The sequence below is a fragment of the Triturus cristatus genome, chromosome 4_1 (assembly GCF_964204655.1).
Source record: "Triturus cristatus chromosome 4_1, aTriCri1.1, whole genome shotgun sequence".
Classification (NCBI taxonomy): Eukaryota; Metazoa; Chordata; class Amphibia; order Caudata; family Salamandridae; genus Triturus; species Triturus cristatus.
In genome coordinates this window covers 731,253,273-731,274,951 of record NC_140585.1, presented here as the reverse complement: position 1 = coordinate 731,274,951, position 21,679 = coordinate 731,253,273, and the positions used below count along the sequence as shown (strand labels likewise).

Sequence of the window (21,679 nt, the reverse complement as noted above, 5' to 3'; positions counted from 1 at the left end):
TTGTCATATTATAAATATATATTTTGATGAAATGTTCTTTTTTGTGTCATAGCATATAATAGCAGGTGTGTTATGGAAAAACAAGGTTATTGTGAAAGATGCTTTTGAAAGGTAATTTTAGCAAAAGAGGTTTAGGAAAATTTGGTTATCACATTCTAACATGCAAAATGAAAACATTTTCAAGATTGTGACTCACTTCAAGATGAGAATGAATTCATACAATACCCTCACATTATGTGTTGTTCAGTACATTTCATTGTATTTCTAATTGCCTTTAAACTTTGGGTGTTTAGGTAATGCGATGGGCTATGTGCGCATGATCAGGTCTGGTGGTCTACATTGCTGCAGTAATGCAATAAGGTATGTGTACATAAACAGTGATGATTTGTCTCTCTTTTTATGTTCAGTCGTTGTTTATTCCTTTCTTTACCCCATTTGCGCTTAATCTCAGTGAGCGCCAGAGTTTTGCTCAACCATAAACCCTTCCGTGCCTCAATGGGTTCAGAGTAATTATACCATTCTCACTAAAGTTCTAACTTTACTTTTTGTCAGACGGCAGTAAACAGATAGGCATTAGCCCCACAATATGTGATATATGACAGCAGGTTTCATGATCTGGTCAGTTCTCCTTTCTCATTTTCACTTGTTGAAGGACTCAGTTCAAATTGAGAAGCCCAGTTGCACTGTGGCAATTCAGTATCTCAGATGCCTCAATACTTAAAAACATTTTATTGTTCACCAACCTCACAAGACTTTGTTTAATTATCAGAGCTTTTAAAACTGGCATTCATAAGACGTAGACAGATCTAATAAAATGACAACATTCAAATACAAATTGTAATAACCGAATTACATTGACATTGGTAAGCGCCAATATCAATTTACAGGAAACTGACACCATTAAAGGATTTCCTCCTTGACATTCACGAGCAGGACAAAATGTGCGCTTATTTGGGTCTGCTGTTCTGTGAATGCTGACCGGTGAAATAGCATGCTAGACCAAGCAAGTAGCGGTACAAGCATTTTTTTAAAATTAAATATCTTAATCCTTATCCATATCAAGTCCCATGCTGGCATGAGAAACTGAGCTGTTTTCAGAACAGTTGGAAAAAAAAACCTCTGAGCTCCATGTTTTCATTCAGTAGAAGAACAACAATGCCTTGCTGATCAAAAAAAATGAACTCCTTTCAGAAGCAAAAGTGATGACATGTCCGAATTGTCAGTGAGGCAAACAGAGTAATCTGTTGAGACCCAGTTAGGTCAGAATCTCTGAATGGCACACTCATATAAACCAATCTGACCGATAATCCTTTATGGTACCTTTACAACCTGAGTGCTGTGTTTCTATATTTAAATTGAGCCCTGCATTTGATAATATCAAGAAAGGAGCACTGACCAGAACATGTAACCTGCTGCCATATACCACAGACCGATGGGTTGATGTTTTCCGACTGTGGAGCCCGGTGTGCAGCTTATGACACGCTGCCAGTGGAACTCTTGAAGTAGTTGCCCACAGCCATGACTCACAACTGTAGTTCTGAATGTTTAAGATATTTTCAAACCTTTGGCATAGTTCTACAAAGTGTCACGCTGAATCTCAGTAACAAAACATTAAACCTGGCAATGTAGCAGTTAGGTATTACTTGGTGATGTGGTTAGGTTTTAGTGCCTCCATTCTGTTTCCTAAAAGCATCAAAGATTGTCAGACACCACATATATGGTTCAACACAATCACTCGGAAACTGTGTACATTACAAGAAAATGAAGCGCCAAGGTTTAATTTGTACTATATATAAAATTAAGTAATGTTATAGTTAGGTGAAATGTTAAGTAACAACTTAATATTTTAAACTAAACAAAACAGAAATTCACCAGTTCTAATTATCTCAAGTGACTATAACTTGTGCCTTAAGGTAACTATAATAACTCGCACCCCGCCATGCAAAGTTTTCTCCTCAATAATTTCACTGCAGATGTTGCAGTGATATTATCAATGATGTCATAGAAGATGTTATGAGTGATCTAATAAGTGGGGAAATTAGTGGTGCATGAGTTATACTTACCTTAGGGCACGACTTATAGTTACTTGAGATAACTATAACTCGTGAATTTCTGTGATTTTTTTTTAACTTTACGTTGTTACTGAGCATTTCACCTAACTATAGCGCTACTTTAATCTTAGTTTTAATTCAGTGAATTTGTATTTAAAAAAGATTTTTTTTAAGGAAAGTAATATTTTGTATCATAAGTAAAGCCAAACCCCTGCTGGTCAGGCCCTGCTTCCAACCTCTGCAGGAAGCCAACCCCCTGCTGTGTGGCCGTCCTCCCTGCGCATTATTAGACCCTGGTGACCCCATCGCCGAGGCCACGTATAATTGAAAACGGGAGAGGGCCATGATGCCCCTTCCCCAAGCCTTCTCAGGCCCCGGGTTCTCCATTCCCCCGGGACTCTATTATAGGTGGGTGCCTCTGTACTCACCTGGCGTACCCCCAAACAACACGAGTGGGGGCCCTGGAAGGAGCCGCCAGTGACCCCTGGGCCCCGCATAGGTCAGAAGCCAGCATCGCAGAAGTGCCAGCATGGAAACAAAAGTCTGCTCCTAACCAGCGGAAACTGTTTTAAATCTTCCCATGGCTAGGAGCAGACTTGCATGTTTGCTCCCATTTGGCAGGAGACTGAGCCAGCCTGGGGGGGGTAGGGTCCCAAGGGCCTTTAAAGGCTCATGGCCGCCCCTCCCCATTTTACCACTGGATCAATGCAAAAATTGGCGATATGGGGCTTTTAGTTTTTTTTGCCTAGGCTAGGTCCCCCTTATATTATTATTTTTTCTGGGCAGGGTACTAAGTTTCTGAGTCATGTAATGGCTGACAGCAATGTTTTTCTCATTTTATTGGCAGCCAATCAGACCAGTCGCTCCTGTGGGAGTCTGACTCCCGCTGGAGGGAATTGGCCCAAGGGGGAAAAAGATTCCTGGTCAAATCCAAACACTCTATTTAAAACAAATTGGGTTTGAGTAACTCACAAGAGTCCCTCGGAGCCAACCATCCAGATATACAAATTTTTAATTTTGTTGTCAATCCATTTAATAGTTTTTGAGACACTAAAGCACAATCGGCACGCCAAGATCTAGCTTCATGCCAAAGTTGGTGTAATTCCATTCAGCAGTTTTTGCGGTCGTGCTGCCTAAAGAAGTCTATGGAAAATGCATGGGTAAATTTACTTTTGGGACTACCCCTTTTTTCTTGACTCCCTACTTCACAGATCACCTCAAAACTTTCCAGAAAGAAATTGAGGGGAATGTGCCTTTTTTGAGATGTTTGGTGAATATAGGTCAGATGGCGCCATAGTTATTAGCAAACTATAAAACACTTTGGCTATGGTAAAGAAATCCTAACTAGAACTACCCAGTGGCCACCACCCTTGGGTTTTATAGCAAGAGAGAGAGAGATTCACTAAAAAAAGCAGCAATTAAAGCAACGTTATCATTAGGTGTGATTAAAAAGTTTTATTTTTGTTTGAAATATGCACTGAAAAAAACAAAGTTTAAAGTAATATTATAGTTAGGTCACTATGTCTGTGACAACATTAAAGTTTTGAACTCAAAACAACACAGAAATTCACCACTTTTAGTTGACTGAGCTAAATAGAATTTGCGCCCCCGCCATGCACTGCTTAAAACCTCTCGCCAAGCCTTATTAGGCCCAGGTGCTCCCATCTCCGGGGGCCCCCTTTTTAAATAGGTGGTTGTCCATCCAGGTCCCACCATGCAGGTGTTGACTCCAGCTGGCTCCATGCACAGTTTGGGAACAGGCACTGCTCCCGTCCTCTGGGACCAGCTACATATGCTGCTGGCCCTGGGCTGGAGTAATATCTTTATCTGCTTCCCTATCTGCATCAGTGCGGGCAGGAACTCAGCTAAGTCTCAAACACAGGTTACCTTGCCCGTGCCAGTGCAGGCAGGGAAATTACTGTGTCCAGGGGATGGGGTCCCTGGGAACATTAAAGGCACAGAGAGGAGACCGTGCACCTCCCTCGCATTTAATTTAAGCACCATCCCTGTGAGATGGGGTCCCTAGGGCATTTTTAAAGGCTCAGGGTGAAGGGCTGCGCGATTTCTCTCCCCTTAAAATATACTTTGGGTCACGGGGATTGGGTCCCCAGGGCCAAAAATGTCTCACGAAGAGGTGGGCACATGCCTCCTTCATTAAAACAATGCAGCTTCGGGCTGTTATTTATTTATATCTGAAAGAAACACGTAGTGATAGAGTCCTTACCATAGAATTACCCCCAAGCATCAGACTGGATCCAGAAACATTTCGTCAGCAGTACCCCTGCGCGTCGGTAGGCGGCGTTGTGCGGCTCCGCGTGCTTCGTTGGCGCCAAAATGACGTTGCTGGAGCTACTTAGACGCGCCCACGCACGCTGACGTCAGTTCTTTCTTTTTCCACGCCAGCAAGCGCAGATCCGGGAAGAGCAAGTACCCCCAGTCATTTTTTGAATGAGTTTTTTCGAGCCCTTTTGTCTCAATTTCTTCGAGTCGATCGACTCCTGGTGTCGTAGGGATGCCTGGCTTCAAGAACTGTGGGGACTGTCACCGCATGATGTCGGTGACGAACCCACACCGCGTGTGTCTCTACTGCCTAGGGTGCAACCACAACTCCAAGTCATGCACCGACTGCCGGCCATGGTGCCAAAAACTTTGCGGGAGCGGTCGTGAAAGTTGCTGCAAGTCCGGCAGTCTGCTCCGCGCCGCTCAAGGTCCCGTGGGAGGTCGAAGGACTGGTCGCGGAGCCGTCACCATCATTCTTCTGGATCTAAGTCTTCGCACTCGGGGTCAGGTAAGTCGAAGCATTCCAAAAAGAAGTCGAAGAAGCGTCGTCGCTCCTCGACTTCCTGTCGCGTGACGCGGCTGAGGGTGCGGATGGTGCCACCCCCGCGGCTCCGGCGGAGCCTGCGACGCCGACGCCTGCCTACCCACCCTTTCCGGGTCCGTAGGCAACACCTGCTCAGGTGCAAGAGTTTCTTGCTACCATGCCCCAACTCTTTGGGCTGTCTGGCCCCGCCGGTGCGCCTACGGGCCCCGCAGGCCCGACTGGAGGTCCTGCCTTTCCATTGCCGGCGGCTCCGGCACGCCACAGGACCTTCCGGGATCGGACCCCGGTCGACGCCGGTTGACCTCGTAACTCGTAACACCTCCACCAGCGTCGACCCCACCGGCACCACCTCCGACGTCACCTGTTCCTCGGGACAACATTGTCCCCAGTTTCAGCCCTGAACCGGACACGGTGCCAGATCGGTGCCGTCTGGCGCAGATCCCGACGCTGATGGGGCCATTTTTTCCCTATGTCCGTCCACCTTATTTTCAGCCTGTTTCACAGACTTCGGAGGAAGGGTAGGACTGGGAGGGGTCTGAGGACCCTCTCACACAGCAGTGTGATTATGATCCGGACTGGGCAGAGGATTTGGGGGAGGCCAGTGGTCTTAACACCTCACCTGACCTTGGCATGCTGTCTCCTCCTACCGTGGCTATGGAGGAGGGAGCCAGTTACGCAGTGGTTGTACGTAGGGCAGCCGAGGCCCTCCACATCGAACTCCCTACGGTGGCCTTCAGGACTAATCTCCTGACAGAAGTGCTTCAGCCGGCGGCAACCTCTTCGGAGCCCTTGCCGCCTTTTAATGACGCACTTTGACGTCCTTTTGGGCACTTGGTCCAGGCCCAACACAGGGACTCCTGTGGACAGGATTGTGGCCCGCCGCCATCGACGGCTCCGGGCGACCCCCTCTTTCTCTCCCAACACCCCACTGCCGAGACCATGGTTGTCCAAGCCTTTGCTTCCCAGAGCGCATTCCCTTCCGCACCACCAGATAGGGAATCCAAGAAGCCGGAACAGCTTGGCAAGAAGCTGTTTTCATCTGCCAGTTTAGGGCTGCGGTCGGTGAACACCGCATGCTTCTTGGGCCATTATTCCCACTCTCTGTGGGATACGTTTGCGCAAGTGCTGCCCAATTGTCCGGAAGAGGCCCGGACAGTACTCTCCCAAGCTATAGTAGCTGGCCGAGACGCAGCAAAGTTCACCATTAGTTGTGGGCTTGATACCGCCGACTCGCTGGGCAGGGCGATTTCCACGACGGTGGCGCTTCGGCACCATGCCTGGCTGAGAAGACCTGGCTTCTCAGGGGATGTCCAGAACACCTTGATGGACATGCCCTTTAATGGCATTCGCCTTTTTGGCAATAAGGCGGATAGTGCTTTGGAGAGGTTTAAGGACTCCTGGGCTATGGCCAAGTCCTTGGGCCTGTCAGCCACTCGCCCTCCTCCACCTTCCGCTTTTCTCTCCTTTCATGGCCACGGAACGGGTGCCCCAACACGTTTGTTCCAGAGCCACAGGCCTGCGCAGCAACATTCTCAGCGCGGCCGTGGACGTGTGAACCGTCAAGGCGGTTCTGGGGGCCAGCGGGTGGGTCAGTCCACCTCCACCCCCGCAGCATCCACTACAAAGCCTTCCTAGTCCAACCTTTCAGGCCCATCAAACGCCAGTGGGCAGCAGAATTCACCATCATCTTCCCCATTGGCGCAAGATCACTTCGGACAAGTGGGTGCTGCAAATTGTCCGAGTAGCCCCTTCGAGACTTTCCCTCCAGCCATGCCACCTCAATACCACCGCATGTCGGGGGACCATCTTGCACTTCTTCAGCAGGAAGTCACGGCCCTTTTGGCCAAGAGGGCCATCGAGCGCGTTCCTGGGCCAGAAGTAGGTCGTGGTTGTTCTTCCCACTACTTTCTGTTCCCCAAGAAGGACAAGGGTCTGCCTCCTATCTTAGACCTTCGGAACGTCAATCGCTTCCTCCGGAAGGAGAAGTTCAAGATGCTCACACTTGCACAGGTCTTGTCTGCCCTAGACCCGCAAGATTGGATGGTAGCGTTGGACTTGCAGGACGCCTACTTTCATATTCCCGTCCTGCCGGCCCACCGGCATTACCTGCGGTTCACGGTAGGCCACGAGAACTTTCAGTTTACCGTGCTCCCTTTTGGCCTTACCAGCGCCCCTCGGTGTTCACAAAAGTGATGGCGGTGGTCGCAGCTCATCTGCGCAGATCAGGGGTCCAAGTCTTCCCCCATCTCGACGACTGGTTGTTGAAGGCGTGCTCGCCCCAGGCAGTCGTCTCCCACCTCCAGACTACGGCCGACCTCCTGCATTTGCTGGGGTTCTCCATCAACGTGCCGAAGTCGCACCTGGTTCCCTCTCAGAAGCTCCTCTTCATTGGAGCGCTTCTGGAATCGGCGCAGTTTCGGGTTTATCCTCCCGAGCAGCGAGTCGGGGATATTCAGGCTATGATTCCGATCTTTCAGCCTTTATCCCGGGTTTCGGTCAGGATGACCCTCCGGCTGCTGGGCCTGATGGCCTCCTGCATCCTGTTGGTGGATCATGCCAGATGGCGTATGCGGGCTCTGCAGTGGGACCTGAAGTTCCAGTGGGCACAGCATCAGGGCAACTTGACCGATTACGTCCAGATCTCAGAGGGCACCTCACTACAATTGCAGTGGTGGCTCACAAATCGTGATTGGGTCAATAGCAGATCCCTCTCCCTTCCCCAACCGGAACACACAGTGGTGACGGACGCGTCCCTTCTGGGATGGGACAGCCACCTGGGAGAGGCGGAGATCAGAGGACTCTGGCCTCCGGCGGAGTCCAGGCTCTATATCAACCTTCTGGAGCTTTGGGCGATCTGACTTGCTCTGAAAGCATTCCTTCCCTCTGTCAAGGGGAGAGTAGTGCAGGTGTTCACGGACAACACCACTGCCATGTGGTACTGCAACAAACAGGGCGGGGTGGGGTCGTGGACCCTATGTCAGGAGGCTCTACGTCTTTGGACATGGCTGGATACATCAGGGCATTTTCCTGGTCGTTCAACACCTGTCAGGTTCTCTAAACGCCAGGGCTGATGAACTCAGCCGCCGGTGCATGATGGATCACGAATGGCGTCTGTACTCTGACTTGGCGCAAGGTCTCTTTCAGCAGTGGGGAGAGCCTTGGTTAGATCTATTCGCCACAGAAGAGAACGCGCAATGTCATTGTTAGACCTGGCACCTTGGCGTGAGTTTCCCTTCCACTTTTTTGATGGTGTGCCTCAAATGTTTTGCTGGTGTTGTCCGCTCAGGGCACTGCGCCACGGCTAATCCGTGCCGCAGTGCAAGTGCTCCCTAGGTAAAGTGTACCGGTAATTGATGTTCATGATTGGTTTATTGGATTTACTGTCAGTCCCCAGTAAAGTGCACCAGGGGTGCCAGGGCTTGTGAATGCCAATGCTGCTGGTGGGCTTGCAGCGCTGGTTGCGCCACCCACAGAAAGCGGCCTTGTAAAATATGTCTAGGGTCTGCCACCGCCGACCCTGCGTGCAGTCCGGGACTGTCGCGCTGACTGCGCAAGTGCCCCCACTTGCCAGTCCCTAAACCTTCCCTTACCTACATATTAGCCACCCCTCTGGTAGGTCCAAGGGCAGGGTGCATTGTAGGCATAAGGTAGGACATGCCCCGATGTGTGTGGCATGTCTTAGTAGTGAATTACAGCCATTTTCGTTTTTCACTATTGAAGGCTACCTGCTCTCCATAGGCCAGAATGGGCTGCTGGAGTCGCTACACGCTGTGACCCCAGTGGACTCAGAGAGCATGGTAGAATGTCAAGTTTAGTATGCCTGAACTCAGGATAATAAAATACTTCTTGTAGTCAAGTTTATTTTAATATCCTGGGTTTGTAAATACTACTTTTAGAAAGTCAGTATTTACTGACCTGGCCTTTTCTTTCCGCCACCTCTGTGTGTGTGTGTTCTGCCTAGCAACAGTAAGGAGCAGGGTTGGGGAATCCCCAGAGACAGGCTGGCTGCCAGGTGGTGGGTAGAGAGATTACACCAGGATGGGTGGGAGGAGTACACCTTGACTCTTGAATAGACCTGTGCTCTGCCACCACAAAGCCGGCTCCGCCACCTGTGGAGCGGCTGATGTCTCTGCCCTGCTGCTGAAAGGAAAGAGCAGAGTCACCATAACAAAGTGCTCCAGAACTGGACTGAGCCAGGCCCAGGCCCCCTGGCGCTAAAGAACAAAAGAATCACTGTATAAAAGTAGGAGCCTGGCTCCTAAGAAATCAGAATCCTGTTTTACCACAAAGAACCTCTGCCTGACTAGAAGGAGAAGAAGACGCTGGAAGGACTGGCCTGCTGCTTGCCTTGCTGAGAAAGGAGAGGAAGAGACTTGCTGAAAAGACTTTGCTGCTTTGTGCTTTAAACATTCTCCAAGGGCTTGATCTGAGTTTGTTCCCTGAACAGAACCCCGGGACCAGTGGGTTCTATGTGCCTTTGCTCGTCCTGAAACTCGAGCCGTGTGTGTATCCCGCTTGAGGAAGACTGCGCCCCTCATCGCCCCTCCTAGGGCCGTGACACTCGGGAGCCTGCCTGCCTTTGCCCCCCCTTGAGAGCCTCGTTTCGACCGGAGTCGCTCTCTACCCCGGGCTAGGCCGCCGGCACCTCTGCCACCGCCTGCTATTGGAGCGCGCTGAAGCGCTATCGCCCCTCCCGCCGGAATTCTTGTCCGACGATCGTGATCCCCGCCGGGTCCCCAGCTGCACGGACCATGCCCTGTGACCCCGCTTCGCGATCTCGACCTGAGGTCAGGCCGCGCCACCCCCGCTGAGGAGACCCCCGCACTGCCGTGCTGAGGGTCGTGGCCCGCGCCTGCCTGACTACCCGCAGCCGCTCAAGAGGATCCAAAGGAGCCCCCATCACTGCTGAGTCGCACCCTCCCGTGCCGACTCCCAAAAGCAACTACCCGTTCTTAAGAATTCCAGTATCGGGCTCGGGGCCCGCAACGCCTTATTTCCCCGTTCGCAGGAGCCGATTTCTGTAAGTACTGGAACCCCAAGTAACATTTGCGAGAGACTACAAAGTATCTAATTTGAAACTGCAAACAAAGAACATTTGCCTGCTTTACAATCTGGTGGCATAGCGAAAACTTTATTGGTCTTGTGATAAGTCTGCTGAGATATATATACCTATTTTTACATAAAGAAGCGTATTTTTCTACATATCCAAGTCTGGTGTCCGTTTCTGGGGGGATTGATGTATTTACTGTGTGTATGATTGTAAGTGCTTAACCAACAACGCCTGAGGAATCGCCTTGGCTGCTCACGCCACGCACCTAGAGGGTGAGCAAGGGTCATTCACGAGGGGTTATCCTGCGCCCTGACATAGAGGAGAGGGTTCCTGCTTGACACAAGGACAACCTTGCGCCAACCAGAGACCCCCAAGTCTAACATTGGTGGCAGCGGTGGGATGTCGGATTTGCATTTGTAATTTGCATACAGTGAATTATTAATCACCAGATAGTGAGAGCAGACCAAGTAACGCAGCCACAGGTTTTCATTTTTGAACTGTTGAAACATCGACCATTGCTTCAGCCATGCCTGGCTCACTCCCTGCTGGAAGAGCACTCTCTGTGATTTCTGGAATAGATGAGGTGGATTGGGAGGGACTGGAGGGATACACAGTAGAGCAATTGAAAGGCTACAGTGTAAAACTCCGAGTTCCCCATGCTGGATTCAAGAGGAAGATCCAGTACACCAAGGCGTTGAGAGCCTGGAAGGAGTCAAGAGACCCACAGAATGCGGGGGACATCGTTCCACCCGACAACCTTGGGGAGCCCAGCAGAGTCCTGTCGCCAGAGGAGCTGGCAGACAGGGCGCATGCAATGGAGATGGCAAAGTTGGCAGGACAAATGGAAACGGAAAAGCAGAAGTTGGCCTTGGAGGCACAACAACGCCAAATGGATCATGATATAAGATTGAAGGAGTTGGAGCTGAAGGCGAAAAGTTTGGACACCGCTCCTTCTGGTGGCAGCACTCCGCCGGTGCAGGTAGAGTCCAAGGTGTACATCCCCAAAGATGTAGTTAAGGAGTATTTTAGAAAGGATGACATAGGGCAGTGGTTTAGGGCCTATGAGGTGGCCATGTCTTCACACCGGGTCCCTGAGAGAGACTGGGGAGCAGGGTTGTGGGGAAGGTTCCTTGCTGAAGGGCGGGACACACTGTTAGATTTGCCCCTAGAAATCCAGACCTCATACCCCCATATGAAGGAAGCTTTAATGACCAGGTATGGGTTAACTCCTGAGCTATATAGACAGAGGTTCAGGGAGACTAAGAAGATCCCTGAGAGTACGTATGTGGAGTATGTAACTTTTTTCTGCAGAGCACTGGATGGTTGGGTGAAGGGTAGCAAGGTGAATGATTATCAAGGACTGCTTGATTTAATTACTTGTCCAGTCAATGTTTTCCTGAGCTACGCCAGCACCTGATTGATAGCAAGCTGTCCAACCCGAGGAAGCTTGCTGAGGAGGCGGACCGCTGCCTCAGCACCAGGGTCCACAAGGATCAAGTGGGAGACTCCGCCAAAGGTGGGCAGGGTCCCCCGCAGAAGAGTGGGGGGGACAAGGGTAAACAGAAGGGGTTCCAAAAAGGCCCCCAAAGTAATCCCCAAGGGAACCAGCAGAAGGGTTCTCAGCCTCCCCCGCCCCGCAGCAGAACGGGGCCCCGACAGGTAGGCCTGTTCCAAAGGGGCCCTTCAATTGTTACAGGTGTGGTGACCCGGGTCACATTGCCTCTGATCCTAAGTGTCGCCTGTTTGGTAAGACAGCACCCACTGGTGCTCCACCCCGGCAAGTAGCTAATGTTAATTTTGGGGAGGAGGTAGCAGTCCAGGGGGGTGGGGGTCCCGTGCATATGACCCTAGTCTCGCTAGGAGACAGTGAGATGGTCCCTGAAACCTACTTACCCTCTAACACTAAGAAATATAGGCAAGTAGTGACCATCAATGGAAAGAAGGTTGAGGCTCTTAGAGATACAGGAGCCAGCGTGACCTCGGTGAGGCAACACCTGGTGTCTCAAGAGCAGATTGTACCCAATGCCTACTGTAGGGTTGTCAATGCTGACAACATAGAGAGTCGTTGTCCAATGGCTCAAGTTCCCTTTGAGTGGGGGGAGGTCTCTGGTACTCTACAAGTCGCTGTGAGAACTGACATGCCTGTAGACTGTCTGCTAGGGAACGACCTGGAGAGCTCCCCTTGGGAAAAGGTGGAGAAGACCACGCATCTGAGGATGGTGGGTCTACCCGACTGGGCGTGCGTGACCACCCGGTCAATGGCAGCCAGTAGGGGTGTTGAAAGGGTCCTGGAGCCTGAGGGAGAGGTCCAGGAACCGGCCTTAGGGAGAAGGCGCAGGAGGCGCGGGAAACCGGCCCCCGAAGTTCCCACGGCCCAGGAGGAAGCAGACCCTGAGGGGGATGCTCTGGAGCCTACCGGGGAACAGATTGCCGAACTGGGAGACCTGCCTGAGCTGACCCATTGGCAGCAAGAAGGAGGTCCCTCCAGGGAGGAATTCTGCAGGGAGCAGAAAGAATGCCCTTCTCTCGTGGGTATGCGGCAGCAGGCTGCAGACCAGGCCAATGGTGTTCAGGCCAAAACACACTACGTGTACTGGGAGAGTGACCTCCTGTATTCAGAGCCTAAGGCTGCTGAACCTGGGTCGGCCCGTGTGCTGGTGGTACCCCAGAAGTTCAGAACCTTCCTACTGGGGCTGGCTCATGATGTGCCTTTAGCAGGACATTTGGGGATGGACAAGACCTATGACAGGCTTGTCACTCACTTCTACTGGCCCCAAATGCACAAGAATTCAGATTCCTACTGCAGAACCTGTCAGACTTGCCAGGCAAGTGGTAAGAGCGGAGGGAAGCACAAGGCTCCTCTGCAACCCTTCCCCGTGGTCGGTACGCCATTCCAGCGAGTGGGTATTGATATTGTTGGGCCTCTGGACCCCAAGAGAACCCTGGGCAACAGGTTCATCCTGGTCTTGGTGGATCTTGCCACCCGGTACCCTGAAGCCATCCTTCTGAGGACAGTGACGGCCCCCGTGGTGGGACAGGCACTGATGGGAATTTTCTCCAGAGTGGGATTCCCTCTAGAGGTGGTGAGCGACAGGGGGACCAATTTCATATCCACATATATGAAATCCCTGTGGAAGGAGTGTGGGGTAACTTACAGGTTCACCACTCCTTACCACCCCCAAGGAAATGGGTTGGTTGAGAGATTCAACCGGACCCTCAAAGGCATGATCATGGGCCTAGATGGTCCAATGAGGCGTAAGTGGGACGTCCTCTTGCCATGCCTGCTCTTCGCTTACCGAGAGGTGCCACAGAAGTCTCTAGGGTTCAGCCCCTTTGAGCTTCTGTATGGTCACCCGGTAAGAGGACCTCTGAGTTTGGTCAAGGAAGGCTGGGAGCAATCTCCCAGGAAACCTCCCCAGAATGTATACAGTTACATGCTGGCCTTCAGGAACCAGACTAGGCGTTTCAGGCAACTTGCTGAGGCAAATCTGGAAGCCAGCCAGGAAGAGATGAAGCGGTGGTACGACCGGAATGCCACTCTGGTAGAGCTTCAACCTGGACAAAAGGTGTGGGTCTTGGCCCCAGTAGAGCCTTGTGCACTAAAGGATAAGTGGACAGGTCCATTTGAGGTTGTGGAGCGCAAAAGTCCTATCACCTACTTGGTGGACATGCAGTCTCCCAGGAACCCTTTGAGGGTCCTACATGTTAACCGCCTTAAGCCCAAGAAGATCAAGCGCAACCGGGCCCAAGTCATTCTTGTGGCTCCGGACTGGGCTCGAAGAGTATGGTATCCCGAGCTACTCAGCATGGCTATCGATCCCCCGATCCGACTGCCTCTTCGGGAGGATCTTCTGTCGCAGCAACAGGGGACGGTCCTCCACCCGAACCTGTCCAGTCTCCACCTCCTTGCGTGGAGATTGAGTGGCAGCAGTTGATGTCTTTTGACCTGCCTCCCGAAGTTTGTTAAGTAATCTTGGCAGCCAGGCGTCCCTCCACTAAGACGGTATACGCCTGCCGGTGGAACAAGTTTGTGGCATGGTGCACAGCAAAGGCTGTGAATCCCCTTTCTGCCCCTCTTTCGGAGGTCCTCTTATTCCTCCTTTCTTTGGCCCAGCAGAGCTCTCCTCTGGGCACTAGTAATACTATCTGTCGGCCATTTCAGCTTTTTTACGGCTTCCAGATCAGCCTTCCCTTTTCAAGTCCCCGATTGTAAATAGATTCTTAAAAGGCATTACTCCTCTTTTCCCTCCTGTACCTTTCATAATGCCTCAGTGGGACTTGAACCTGGTTCTGACATATCTGATGTTTGCTCTCTGTGAGCCACTTCACAACTGTCCTCTTCGTCTTCTCACTTTAAAGACAGCTTTCCTGGTGCCCATCACCTCTGCCAGGAGAGTGAGTGAGCTCCAGGCTCTTTCTTCTAAACCTCCTTTTCTCTCTGTCCATCCGGACAAAGTGGTTCGAAGGATTCGTCCATCTTTTCTGCACTCTTATTCTACCTGAACCGCACACAACAGTTCTGGGTGGATGACCAGCTCTTTGTTGACTACATGGGCGCTAAGAAAGGTCGGGCCGTGCACAAGCGGACCATCTCTCGGTGGGTCGTTCTGTGCATAAAGGCTTGTTACTCTTTGGCTAAAAAGGAGCCTCCGGTTGGGCTGCGCGCCCATTCTACCAGGGCGACGGCAGCTACTACTGCTTTGGGACGGCGAGTTCCCTTGCATGACATCTGTCAGGCAGCTATGTGGGCCTCGCTGCACATGTTTACCAAGCTTTATTGCCTGGACAGCCAAGTCCAGAGAGATGGCTTCTTTGGCTGTTCTGTTCTTCAGGACTTTCTGCTGTGATCTTGGTTCGCAGACCCACCACCGGGGTTGGTATTGCTGGGGTATCTATTCTAAGGCAAGGAATCTATCACTATGTGTTTCTTTCAGATGCACAAGTTACTTACCTTCGTTAACGATATATCTGCAAGAAACATTAGTAGTGATAGATTCCTTACCGCCCCACCCATCCTCCCCATTCTGAGAACTGATTTCTTAAGGGTTAAGGTAATCTCTTTCAGGGCCCTAGTTTCATGGCACCAGTGGTCAGTTTCTTGCATGGCTCTGCGTTCCTGGCGCGGAAAGTCGTGTACAGAACTGACGTCAGCGCGTGTGGGCGCTTCTTAGTTCCTCCAGCGACGTCATCTCTGCGCCAACGACACACGCGGAGCCGCAGGACGACGCCTACCGACGCGCAGGGGTACTGCTGACAAAAACTTTCTGGATCCAGTCTGCCGCCTGGGGGTAATTCTAAGGTAAGGAATCTATCACTACTAATGTTTCTTACAGATATATCGTTACCGAAGGTAAGTAACTTGTGCGTTTGCTTTATTGCCCTGCTAAGACCTTTCTTTTATTGTGTATGGGAGGAAATTCACTAGAAGACTTCAGGGCTGACTTTGGTTTGGATGCTTTCTAAATGGGTCCCTGTGTACCCTTTGTATGTCCGTAATCAAGTCTCCCTCCTCACCACCCCAGCTAATACTTTGTTTAAAAAAGGTGGCAATGAAAGCCTTGATGACCTCTCACTCCCTCGCGGTACCTTTAAAAGCCTTAGATTGTTTCTTCTAGCGATGTTCTCCTGGGTCTATAGCTTGTCCTGGCATTCCCGTTCTCTTTGATTCAGGTCCATAATCTTTGTTTTCGACTGCTAATGCCATTATTAACTCTTATACTGAGTCCTCCAGTACTTGGGTCCTCAACACCAGGGCATCAAGATTTTTAGTGAATACCTCACACACACCATGAATCTCTTTGATTCGAATCAGAGGTAGAGAAGACACTTTTAACTTCCACTGTTAAGGACTGAAACATCTGCATTCATTAGGGCTGTAAGGTTTTGAGGTGACCCCCCCATTATATCCTGAGTTTCAATCATCCGCTGCCCTCCCTTTAAGCAGAGGCCTTCATTTGTTGCTGAGGGTGGAGATACACCCACAATCTCACCTGTGTGTATCCTCAAATGCTTTCCTGCCTCGCCCACTTTCATCTCTGCTAGAATCTGATACCTTTTTGGGTCTGGCAGGACTGTACTGTTATTGCCTACTATGCGTGCTAGTGCTGAGGGTCTGCACTTTACCCTCCCGGGTTCACAAGTTATTTGCTGCCCCTCTAGGCATTATTGTTTTGGCCAACTCTTAACGAAGGACCAGAGAGTGGGGTTTATTTTTGTTTGGAGTTTCAACTGGTCTCCCTTGATACCCTCTACCCTGCTAGCCCCCGAGGGCAACGATTTTGTTTCTAAATTTAGCTTGTCTGGCTCAGGGAGTCTGTTGCAGTAAATATGGCTACCTGTCCACCTTCCCCCCTCTTGTTGCTTTACAAATTACTGGCACGGGCGGTGCTTAAGTTCCCCGTGGGGGCTTTGTATAAGTTTCTTGATGTGCTGCTCATGGAATATCTACTCTTATCCCCTTGTTTATGTCCTTAAGAATTTTCCTCGTTCTGCCTCAAAATAGGCCTACCTTTTGCATTTACAGATTATGGCAGTCCCTCCAGAGTCGTGCTTTTCTCTCCCTCCTTCACTGCCCATTTTCTGCTTTCCGACTGCAAGGATGCACGGTAAGCACCATCTTTCTCCCTCAAGCTTAGCTCGCTGAACTGGCAGTGTACAGGTGATGCTGCTGCCACTACCGCCTTTTCCTCGTAGGGAGATCCTCACTTCAAGTGAGGCCCTCCTCCACCACCCAACCTCAGCCTAGTCCGGATTTCCAGCCGTAACATCCGAGAAAATGCTAATCAAACAGGAGGCCCTTTCACCCCCTCTACACCCCTAGTATTGCAGTTGCCTGTCAAATCAATCAATCAATCAGTGACACTTATAAAGCGCGCTACATACCCGTAGGGTCTCAAGGCGCTGGGGGGGGGGGGGGTGCCGCTACTGCTCGAACAGCCAGGTCTTCAGCTTCTTCCTGAAGGAGAGGTGGTCTTGGGTCAGGCGCAGGTCGGACGGGAGGGAGTTCCAGGTCTTGGCGGCCAGGTAGGAGAAGGACCTTCCCCCTGTAGTCGTTCTTCGGATGCGGGGGACGGCGGCGAGGGCGTGGTTGGCTGATCGGAGGTGGCGTTTGGGAGCGTAGAAGTTGACTCGGTTGTTGAGGTAGCTCGGGCCTTGGTCGTGTAGGGCTTTGTGTGCGTGGGTGAGGAGGCGGAAGGTGATTCTCTTGTTGACGGGGAGCCAGTGAAGGTCTCTCAGATGTCCGGAGATGTGGCTGGATCGTGGGATGTCGAGGATGAGTCTGGCTGAGGCGTTTTGGATCCGCTGGAGTCTCTTCTGGAGCTTGACGGTGGTCCCGGCGTAGAGGGCGTTGCCGTAGTCCAGTCGGCTGGTGACGAGGGCCTGGGTGACGGTCTTCCTGGTCTCTGTGGGGATCCACCAGAAGATCTTCCGTAGCATGCGTAGGATGTTGAAGCACGCCGAGGAGACGCTGTTGACTTGTCTGGTCATGGAGAGGGAGGAGTCCAGGATGAAGCCCAGGTTTCGTGCATGGTCTGTCGGTTTGGGTGCGGTGCCCAGGGCGGGAGGCCACCAGGAGTCGTCCCAGGCGGAGGGTGAGGAGCCCAGGATGAGGACCTCCGTCTTGTCCGAGTTCAGTTTCAGGCGGCTGGTCGTCATCCACTCGGCTACCTCTTTCATCCCTTCGTGCAGGTTGGCTCTGGCGGCGGCGGGGTCGTTGGTCAGGGAGAGGATCAGCTGGGTGTCGTCGGCGTAGGAGATTATGCTGAGGTGGTGTTTGCGTACGATGGCCGCAAGGGGGCTCATGTAGACGTTGAAGAGGGTGGGGCTCAGGGACGATCCTTGGGGGACGCCGCAGATGACTTCGGAGGCCTCTGACTTGTACGGTGGTAGGCGGACTCTGTGTTCTTCCGTCGAGGAAGGAGATGATCCATTCCAGCGCCTTGTCCTGGATTCCGATGTTGCTGAGGCGCCGTACTAGGGTGCGGTGGCAGACCGTGTCGAATGCCGCGGAGAGGTCTAGGAGGATGAGGGCCGCTGTTTCTCCATTGTCCATCAGGGCTCGGATGTCATCGGTGGCGGCGATGAGGGCGGTCTCGGTGCTGTGTTTGGCTCGGAAGCCGGACTGTGAGGGGTCGAGGGATCCGTTCGTCTCGAGGAAGGCGGCCATCTGCTTGTTGACGGTCTTCTCGATGACCTTGGCTGGAAACGGGAGAAGCGAGATGGGGCGGTAATTCTTGAGGTCGGTGGGGTCCGCTGTTGGTTTCTTGAGTAGAGCGCTGAGTTCGGCGTGTTTCCAGCTTTCAGGGAAGATGGCGGTGTCGAAGGAGGTGTTGATGATGTCACGCAGGTGGGGTGCGATGACAGCGTCGGCCTTGTTGAAGACGTGGTGAGGGCAGGGGTCGGTCGGTGATCCGGAGTGGATGGAGTTCATCGTGCGGATGGTGTCTTCGGTGCTGATCCGGGTCCAGGCGTGGAGGGTGGTGGTGGGGGGGGGTGGCTGGTCGGTCGTGGTGTGCGTTGGTTGGTTGTTGAAACTGCTGTGTATGTCCGTGATCTTGTTGTGGAAGTGTGAGGCGAGGGAGTTGCAGAGGTCTTGCGATGGGGTGATGTCGTTGTTTCCTGCGCTGGGGTTGGAAAGCTCTTTCACGATGTTGAAGAGTTCCTTGCAGTTGTGTGCGTTGTTGTCCAACCGGTCCTTGAATGCTGTTTTCTTGGCGGTGCGGATCAGCTGGTGGTGTTTCCGGGTGGCAAGTTTGTAGGAGGTCCTGTTGTCCGGTGTCGGTTCCCTTTTCCAGACTTTCTCGAGGGCTCGGCAGTTCTTCTTGGAGCTCTTGAGTTCGTCGGTGAACCATGGGGCCTTCTTGCTGCCGGGTCTGCTAGGCGGGGTCCTCAGCGGGGCGAGTTCGTCCGCGCAGCTGCTGATCCACTTCGTGAGGTTGTCGGCGGCCTGGCTGGGGTTCGCTGAGCTGGCAGGAGGGTGTTGGCTCAGGGAGGTGGCGAGCTGGTCTGCTGTGATCTTGTTCCAGCTTCTGCGGGCGGTCAGTTGCTGGTGTTGGTGGGTCGTCGTTCTCTTGAAGGTGAAGTGGACGCAGCTGTGGTCCGTCCATTGAAGCTCTGTGGCGTGGCTGAAGTCGATGTCTGTGCTGGATGAGAAGACGGCGTCGAGTGTGTGTCCGGCGAGGTGGGTGGGGGTGGACACCAGTTGCTTGAGTCCCAGGTTGGCGAGGTTGTCGAGCAGGGTGCTGGTGTTGTGGTCGTTGTTGTTCTCCAGATGGAAGTTGAGGTCTCCCAGGAGGATGTAGTCAGCGGAGGGGAGGGCATGCGGGCTGACGAAGTCGGCGATGTCCTCGCTGAATTGCGTGCGTGGTCCAGGGGGTCGGTAGATCAGGGTGCCTCTGAGGGTGGTGTTCGGGTTGGTGTGGATCTGGAAATGCAGGTGTTCGGCGCTGGTCAGGGTGTTGTCGGTGCTGGTCGTGAGACGGATGGTGTTCCTGTGGATGATGGCGATGCCTCCTCCCATCTGGTTGGCGTTTCGGTCCCTCCGGACGATCTTGTAGCCCTCTGGGATAGCGATGGCGATGTCGGGAGCTGAAGAGGCGTTCATCCAGGTCTCCGTGAGGAAGGCAACGTCAGGGGCTGTGGCGTCTAGGAGGTTCCAGAGTTCGATGGCGTGTCTGTGGATGGAGCGGGTGTTGAGCAGGATGCACTTGAGGTGGGTGCTGCTGGAGTTCGACTTGGCGGGTGCTGGTGCGGGGCTGGTCTGGATGCAGGAGAACTTGCAGGCGTGGCAGCTGAAAGGTCCGTGGGTGCGTCTTGGAGTGGCTTGGTGGCATTCTGGGAGTCGGCCGGTGTTGAGAGCGATGAGGGTGGCGGCTGAGTACGTCAGGCGGGTAGGTCGAGGCCTTCGAGGTCCAGGGGTCCTGGCGCTGGGCGCGATCCGGTCGCGGACGGGCGCAGACGGGCTTACCTTTGGCGCGCCTTCGGCGCACAATCGGCGCGCCCGCTGCGCGTGACCGCTGCGCGTTCGCACGGTCGCTATTTAAGGCGAAGTGCGCGGGTGGGCGGAGCAGCTGGGAGGCGGGAGCGGGGAGGGTTACAGAAGGCAAAAAGGGGCGGGGACAAGCGGCGGTGGCGGGAAGGGAGGGCGGGGGGCGTCGAGGTAGGCGGGCAACAAGGAAGGAGGGCAACACGGAACAAAAATTAAAATACAGTACAAACAGGCAAAAATGAACGCTAAAACAGGGAAAAAAACAAGTTTAGCCCAAACAAGCACAAAGAACCGTCAAAACAAGGAAAGCCACTCGCAGCGGCGGCAGCCGGCAAACGAGGCAGCAGCGAGGCAGAGGGCGGCAAGGGGCACACGCAGCAGCTGGTGGCCGTGCGGCGCGGGGGTGTCCCACAAGTGGGTCACACTCACCTGCGTCGCACGGTCGCCATTTAAGGCCAAGTGCGCGGGTGGGCGGAGCAGCTGGGAGGCGGGAGCGGGGAGGGTTACAGAAGGCAAAAAGGGGCGGGGACAAGCGGCGGTGGCGGGAAGGGAGGGCGGGGGGCGTCGAGGTAGGCGGGCAACAAGGAAGGAGGGCAACACGGAACAAAAATTAAAATACAGTACAAACAGGCAAAAATGAACGCTAAAACAGGGAAAAAAACAAGTTTAGCCCAAACAAGCACAAAGAACCGTCAAAACAAGGAAAGCCACTCGCAGCGGCGGCAGCCGGCAAACGAGGCAGCAGCGAGGCAGAGGGCGGCAAGGGGCACACGCAGCAGCTGGTGGCCGTGCGGCGCGGTGAGTTACAGAGTCTTATTAGCGCATTTCGCCGACAAGTGCTCCTGGGACCTTCTCTCTAACAAGCCCCCATGTTCTCCCCGGTCATCATAGTCCTTTTTAAAGTGTCTGTCCATGGCATAATTTTCTGCTTGGTACATTTGCAGAAAGCTGTATTAGCATAAACCTCTATCCATTTACATTTTGCTGTGGTGGCAGCCTACCTGCAAAATACGGAACATTTATTACTGTTTAAATCCCTTGCCGTTAACCTCAAACTGATGGCTGTGGTTGTAGCTCATATGCGGAGATTGGAGATACCAGTCTTTCGCTATCTCAACGAATGGCTGTTGGAGGCAGGCGTCTTCCACCTCCAGACTACTGCGGACCATCTGCACCCACTGGGGTTCACTATCAATTTGCCAAAGTGACTCCTGACTCTCTCTCATACGCTCCCTTTCAATTGAGCTTTTCTGGACACGTTGCAGTTTCAGGCTTATCCTTCCGAACAGCGAGTCCAGAGTATATTAAGGCTATTCTACTGATGTTTCAGCACCTATTCTGGGCTATGGTGTGACTGATTCTGAGGCTGCTTTGCCTCATGGACTCCTGCATCCTGCTTGTGACAAAAGCCCACTGGCATATGCAGCGGGAAGTTCAGGGGAATCTTTCTGACATGGTCCAGATCTCAGAGATAACTGCAAAAATATGCAGTGGTGGTTAACGAACCGCAATTAGGACAGCAGCAGAGCCCTCTCCCTCCTCCAACCAGATCTGACAGTGGTTACAGATGCGCCACTCCTGGGATGGGACGACCATCTGGGAGAGGTGGAGATCAGAGGCCTCTGGTCTCCAGCGGGATCCGGACTCCACATCAACCTATTGAAGATCCAGGCAGTCCAGCTGGCATTGAAATCCTTTTGAGCCTCCATCAAGGGAAAGCTAGTGCAGGTGTTAATGTACAACACCGCCATGTGGTACTACAATAA

The 21,679-nt window shown here is 52.5% G+C and overlaps 1 protein-coding gene across 1 annotated transcript in view; it reads left to right on the top strand.

The window, feature by feature from the left end:
- Positions 1-21,679, top strand: part of WASHC4 (WASH complex subunit 4) — a 987,939-nt gene that overhangs the window by 644,827 nt on the left and 321,433 nt on the right. The window contains exon 27 of the mRNA XM_085653223.1: positions 294-360. Within this exon, the coding sequence (XP_085509349.1) occupies positions 294-360 (67 nt within the window). The remainder of the gene's footprint in view (positions 1-293; positions 361-21,679) is intronic.